Raw genomic sequence first — 6,922 nt, 5'->3', positions numbered from 1 at the left:
TTCTGCGTGTGACATGTATTTAAATTAACGAGTACCACATGGGGTACATCACGTGATGAGGGTAACCAATAGCGTTGTAGATTGTTTCTAATCGGAGATCTCTACGTGTTGAAGCTGATAGCGTGGATTCCTCTTCCTTGGAGAAGCTGTCCCACCATCTGCATCTGTCTGTCTCATCTCCGTTTCATCCGACATTTCTGGTTTAATACTGTGATTGTGTACTGACTGTTTGACAGCGATATGACACTGCAGTAATGTGAGAAAAAAACGTGTCAGTAGATCTGGATCGTATTTCTATGGTCATTGAATACATAATCTTTCCATCAAATGTCTGACACTGAGTAGACCACAGCCTGTGATCTCTAGCTGACATCATGCGATCCAGCATTAGGACTGCACTGGTGGTGTTGGCACTTGTGGTATTATGTGTGCTGAACAGTGATGGCGTCGGAAACACAGACATCGAACAGGCCAAGGCGTTTCTGAAGCAGTATGATAAAGACTACGGCAAAGCTATGAACGCTGAGGCGTTGGCGGAGTGGAGCTACAACACCAACATCTCCAAAAACACCATGGCGCACCTAGTACGTATTGCTGTGTGAGTGAGTGAGTGAGTTGTTTTTTACGTCGCTTTTGACAACACTACAGAAATATCACGGCGATGGACAGCCGTTATGGCTTTAACATGTTTTACCAATGTGTGGAATCGAACCCGTGCCTTTGGCGTGACCAGCGAACGGTTTTAGGATATTATTTAATAAAGAGATTAATGTCCACGCAGACTTGAATGAAAATTAATTATTGTGAGAAATATCCTATCATTAACATTTGGATTTACTATAGGTACTTTATTGTTCGACCCGATAATAAAGTTAAGGTAAAACAAATTGCAAATAACATATTCTAGTAGAAATCAGGACTCTCAAATACTTATACTCTCATGGCAATGTCATGCTATGTGTTATCATTTCCAAGGTTGACATGCAAGTACAGCTGGCGAATTTTTCCATGACTGCCTATATGGAGGCCAATACATATGCATGGAGGACCTTTAAAGACCCGGATGTTAGACGTCAGTTCCAGAAGATTACAAACATTGGGCCTTCTGCACTGAAAGACCCCCAGAAAGTCAAGAAGGTGAGGAATTAAATATTTGACAGTAATGTTTATTGAATCATAGCTGACAGTTAGGTGTACTGTCACCAATGAGAGGGCGCACTTACCAGTCAGAAGCCATATTGAATGTAGATACCAATAAACATAACGTTGTGCAGGAATACAATACCGACATATTGAAATGGGGTGTGAATCCGAATATGACTTATTTAGTTAACTTCTTGGTTCATCGCCCTTTCAGTTTAAGGCAGATAACTGGTCCTCTTGTTTCCACCGACAAATAGAGCAGTCGTTTTACTTTACAGATGAGTGAAGTGACCTCCGAGTTAGAGAGTATCTACAGCACCGCGCAGTATTGTCCTACATCCGGGAACTGTCTAGATCTCGAACCAGGTCAGTACTTTCGGGAATTTCCGGGAACTGCCGTGATCCCGGTCTTGTTCTCCCCCAACTTCTAACAACCAACTTCCGTTTGTATCTTATCATTATCGTTAAGGAATTGAATAAAACGGATGAGGTAACGGTTTCTAATTATTGTAATACCTTGTACCGCCTTTTTGTAAAGGGACTATCTCATCCTCGATATTAAAGTGTATAATATCTCCTTTTCTGATGAATGCCGTTAGGCCCGGTCTTTACCATACTTCATTACAATCACATTATGTGCAACATTCATTCTTTGCGAAGTCACTGATAAGAGATGTGAATATGAGACAACGAATTTGTGGAGTGCAGTGATCCAGGGGAAATGCTATTCATTATAATAGAATAGAAATATACTATAAAAACAGAAACAATTAATAATCGACGGAAGATTTAGTTACCCGGGATGGCCCAGTGGTTCTTGGACCTATTTGGTTTCTATTCCAATATGGGTACCATATGTGGGTCCCTCTTTATGTATTTACCACCATCATATAATTCTAGGGGTGGTCGGGTAGCCTTGTGGTCAAAGCGTTCGCTCGTCACGCCGGGTTCGAATCCGACATGGGTACAATGTGTGAAGCCCATTTCTGGTGTCCCCCGCCGTGATATTGCTGGAATATTGCTAAAAGTGGCGTAAAACTATACTCACTCGCCCACTCATATAACTTCAGCGCCTGGTGATGTATTGATGTCATACCACTATTGCATGGCAGGGCTGACTCGTGTGATGGCCAGCAGCAGGAACAGCACGGAGCTCCTGAACGCCTGGTGGGGGTGGAGGTACGCGACCGGACCCAGGATGAGGGACCTATACACCCAGCTCGTCATACTCAGCAACGAAGGCGTCCAAGAAATGGGTAGATATTTAGGAGATAAACCTGTGTGTTTTGAAATTTGATTTAGTCCCCTGTAGAGTAGACACCTCTTATATCAATTTGGAACCGAACGCTTTAGCGATACGGTGTACAATTCAGATCGGTGATCGGCAGACATTTGTTATGGATCTATTTGTAGGTTATTCATGTATTCATACGCACCTCTTTTGTGAGGTTTCTGTTGCAAAAAGGAACCGTCCTTTTAAATAATCAGAATGAAGCATTTTTCAATGTCATGGTAGAATTCCGAGTAGCATTGAAGGGTGTGGGTGGAGGTGGGATGGGGATGGTGATTAGGGAGGCACGCGTGTGTGCGTGAGGACAGTTACCGCAACATCTTTTCTGACAAAAAACAAGATATGATAAGGGCCCGTTTGGGGCCACAAGATCTGCATAATATTTAATAATTGAGTTTAAAAACTGTTATCAAGGTCATATGAATGAGGACAAGTCCAAAACCAGCATGTGTAAAAAAGACAAATTGTTAGATAGCAGTCATTTGTACACTTCATACCAGCATTTCAATGTTTCCAGCAACTTTGACATTTCCTGTTGACTACAAACGACCCTTATCTTACCTCGTCCTATATTATGCCTCTGTTAAGTATCGGTGCGAGGAAGTCATCTGGTGAATACAGTACTCGCTCGTCATGCCTTAGACCCGGGTTCGATTCCTGACGTGGGCACTATGTGTAAATTCCATTCTTGAATCGTAATATTGCAGATACTCTGTTAAAAGTAGTTTTAAACCTCAACTCGGTAGAAAAGTGTCCATTTATGCACATCAAGCCTTACATTATCAGGTGAATGTTAATCAACTGTATACCAATAGACGGTACATCAACCAATGTCACCCAGGGACCGATTGACAACGAATTCATCTTACCGCACATCTAATTATATTGTAGGTATGTCTTATGCATGCATGCTTTGATCCGAATCGGTAAGAATACCGTGGTTAGATCTTTATCCACTTCATAATTCACATTCATCGACAAATATTCGAAAACAGGAAGGCTTCGTAGAGTTATTCCCCCTAGAGCTATTTCATTCGGAAAATATCGTAAATATCCGGGAATGCCGTCTGACATTATTAATTCGATAGGCAAAATTTTGGTTGATCTGTTGCAAATGTGATGCTAGCGGTTCGGCTATTCGAGCGGGAAACATAAGAAATGTACCTTACATGTTAGCGGGATACATTACAATTAATAGATTGGGTCTCAGCCAAGCAAGATCCGACATTCATGCGTAAGGTGAGATAAAATAACATGCTACCTGCAAACACAGTATCTATATCGCAGTATTTATATAAAAGATTACATCTCCAGGTGATAATGACACGGGCGAGTACTGGCGGTCGTGGTACGAGTCCCCAACATTCCAGTCCGACCTGCAGGAGCTCCTGGATGAGCTGCAGCCTCTGTACCAGCAGCTGCAGGCCTACGTCAGGCGACAACTGATGGCAGTGTACGGCAAGGACATCTTCCCGTCCACAAGACACATCCCAGCTCACCTTCTAGGTGAGGGTCGGACTTCCGGTGACAGCACGCTAACACGGACAATTGTTCTTAACTCTAGGCTGTTCTAAATTAATCTCTCTTCTGTCTTGTGGCTTTCGGAGAATTATTTACACGTGGTTTGAGTTTATCTATTCACAAATAATTTAACAATATCTAGTAGTTTTTAAATGTTTGTTATTTGAGTCCCCAACTCGCTCTCCCACGGGGGCACGAGTGTCCTAGTCGTCTAAGGCGCCGCGATTCGCTGTGAAGAGATGCGTCCCTTGGGCACACCAGAAACCTATGATTATGGGTTCGAATCCCGGTTCGCCCCGATTATGTTTCTAGGTTTGCACAGCACCATACCCGTGCTCGTGGGTTTCACTGAAGTGGAAAACGTCTGAGGCCTGTATCACCTTGGGCTTTCCTCCCACATTTAGCTGACACGCCGCGATATAACTGGAATACTGTTAAAAGCGGCGTTAAACCCAACTCACTCACTCACTCACTCTCTGTCCCCAGGTAACATGTGGGCGCAACATTGGAACAACATCTTTGATATCGTTGTTCCGTTCAAAAACAAGCCCATGGTTGACGTCACAGACAAACTGAAATTCAATGTAAGATATGTTGATACAACATCAAAGGAAGCACGTGAAAGTTTATCTAAAATTCAGGACGTGGAACATTTCTTTGCTTAATGTAAGTCTCTGACTGATGTCATTTGATGAAATGCGTAGCTTTCCTCTGGTGTCGAAACAGTGAGGTCTTTTGCAAGCAAACGGGGGAACTTGCATAAAGGTATCTTACATAAAGATAACTACAATACATATATCTAGCTCTGAAAAACATCAACAATGAATAATAAATGAAACATATTTTCAATCGGAACATAGAAGATCATATGTACCGTAAATGTTGTAATGTCTGCATTCAGTCAACAGCCAATCCTCTTGATGAAAATAATACTGTCTATTAATTACTTTTGTTTTAATTTTTTTTTAAAGTATCTAATATGTTTTCTAATTTTGGTCAGAGCTCACGATAGGCTCCTATTTTCATTTGCGATTACGCTCCCATATTGTTAACCCATTATATCAGTACACCGCGGAGAAGATGTTCCGGACGGCGGAGGGGTTTTACAAGTCGCTGGGGCTGGTGCCAATGCCGGACACTTTCTGGAGTAACTCCATGTTGACGAAGCCCACTGATGGTCGCAAAGTCATCTGTCACGCCTCGGCCTGGGACTTCTATGACGCTAAGGATTACAGGTGCGTGTAGTCTGGTTACAGGTGGGTGTAGACTGACTACATGTGTGTATAGACTAGTTACAGGTGGGTGTAGTCTGGTTGCAGGTGGGTATAGACTGACTACAGGTGTTTCTACACTGGTTACAGGTGGGTGTAGTCTGGTTACAGGTGGGCGATGACTAAGCACAGGTGTTTGTACACTGGTTACAGGTGCCTGTAGACTGGTTACAGGTGGATGTGGACTAAGTACAGATGTTTGTAGACTGGTTACAGGTGCGTGTAGTCTGATTACAGTTGGGTGTAGACTAAGTAGAGGTGTTTGTGCACTGGTTACAGGTGCGTGTAGTCTGGTTACAGGTGTGTTTAGACTGGTTACATGTGGGTGTGGACTAAGTACAGGTGTTTGTACACTGGTTACAGGTGCGTGTAGTCTGGTTACAGTTGGGTGTAGACTAAGTACAGGTGTTTGTACACTGGTTACAGGTGTGTGTAGTCTGGTTACAGGTGGCTGTAGACTAAGTACAGGTGTTTGTACACTGGTTACAGGTGCGTGTAGTCTGGTTACAGGTGTGTTTAGACTGGTTACATGTGGGTGTGGACTAAGTACAGGTGTTTGTACACTGGTTACAGGTGCGTGTAGTCTGGTTACAGTTGGGTGTAGACTACGTACATGTGTTTGTGCACTGGTTACAGGTGCGTGTAGTCTGGTTACAGGTGGCTGTAGACTAAGTACAGGTGTTTGTACACTGGTTACAGGTGCGTGTAGTCTGGTTACAGTTGGGTGTGGACTAAGTACAGATGTTTGTACACTGGTTACAGGTGCGTGTAGTCTGGTTACAGGTGTGTTTAGACTGGTTACATGTGGGTGTGGACTAAGTACAGATGTTTGTAGACTGGTTACAGGTGCGTGTAGTCTGGTTACAGTTGGGTGTAGACTACGTACAGGTGTTTGTGCACTGGTTACAGGTGCGTGTAGTCTGGTTACAGGTGGCTGTAGACTAAGTACAGGTGTTTGTACACTGGTTACAGGTGCGTGTAGTCTGGTTACAGGTGTGTTTAGACTGGTTACATGTGGGTGTGGACTAAGTACAGGTGTTTGTACACTGGTTACAGGTGCGTGTAGTCTGGTTACAGTTGGGTGTAGACTACGTACATGTGTTTGTACACTGGTTACATGTGTTTGTACACTGGTTACATGTGTTTGTACACTGGTTTCAGGTGTTTGTACACTGGTTACATGTGTTTGTACACTGGTTACATGTGTTTGTACACTGGTTACAGGTGTTTGTACACTGGTTTCAGGTTTGTGTGTGTGTGTCCTGACTGCAGGTGTTTGTACACTGATTACAGGTGTGGGTAGCCTGACAGCAGGTGTGTGTAGACTGATTACATGTGTGTTGCAGATTGACGTGTGATGTGGCGTCATAAAAACAGGGGTATTAGACTTACAAATGACGTATAAATGCATGAGGTAAATTTGTAATTTATCAATGTTGTGTATGTGAATTAGACGTTGTATAATAAAGACAGAAAATCTCAGTTTCTCGTACATGTTGGTCAAAATATGTGGCAGCAGTAATATAGATTTTAGGGTCTTTTAGTCAGTACAATCAAGAATTCCAACATATACCACAGTTGAATAATTTGAATGGGGCTCGTGCTGCGTTCTTGAATCCTTGAATTAGTGAAGTAAACAGTCAGAAAAGTAGATTGACGCAAGTCAGGTCGTAGTAGGGAGGCCTCGAATCGCCCT

General features: G+C 43.0%; 1 protein-coding gene across 1 annotated transcript in view; it reads left to right on the top strand.

Moving 5' to 3' along the window:
- The first annotated feature begins 285 nt into the window (after positions 1-285).
- Positions 286-6,922, top strand: part of LOC139465532 (uncharacterized) — a 107,890-nt gene continuing 101,253 nt past the window's right edge. The window contains exons 1-7 of the mRNA XM_071247249.1: positions 286-584; positions 976-1,137; positions 1,422-1,509; positions 2,256-2,399; positions 3,749-3,940; positions 4,442-4,539; positions 5,021-5,190. Of these exons, the coding sequence (XP_071103350.1) occupies positions 375-584; positions 976-1,137; positions 1,422-1,509; positions 2,256-2,399; positions 3,749-3,940; positions 4,442-4,539; positions 5,021-5,190 (1,064 nt within the window). The 5' untranslated portion in view covers positions 286-374. The remainder of the gene's footprint in view (positions 585-975; positions 1,138-1,421; positions 1,510-2,255; positions 2,400-3,748; positions 3,941-4,441; positions 4,540-5,020; positions 5,191-6,922) is intronic.

Source organism: Haliotis cracherodii, unplaced genomic scaffold (assembly GCF_022045235.1).
Source record: "Haliotis cracherodii isolate W230 unplaced genomic scaffold, xgHalCrac1.p SCAF_18, whole genome shotgun sequence".
Lineage (NCBI taxonomy): Eukaryota > Metazoa > Mollusca > Gastropoda > Lepetellida > Haliotidae > Haliotis > Haliotis cracherodii.
This window is presented reverse-complemented; position numbering and strand designations above follow the sequence as displayed.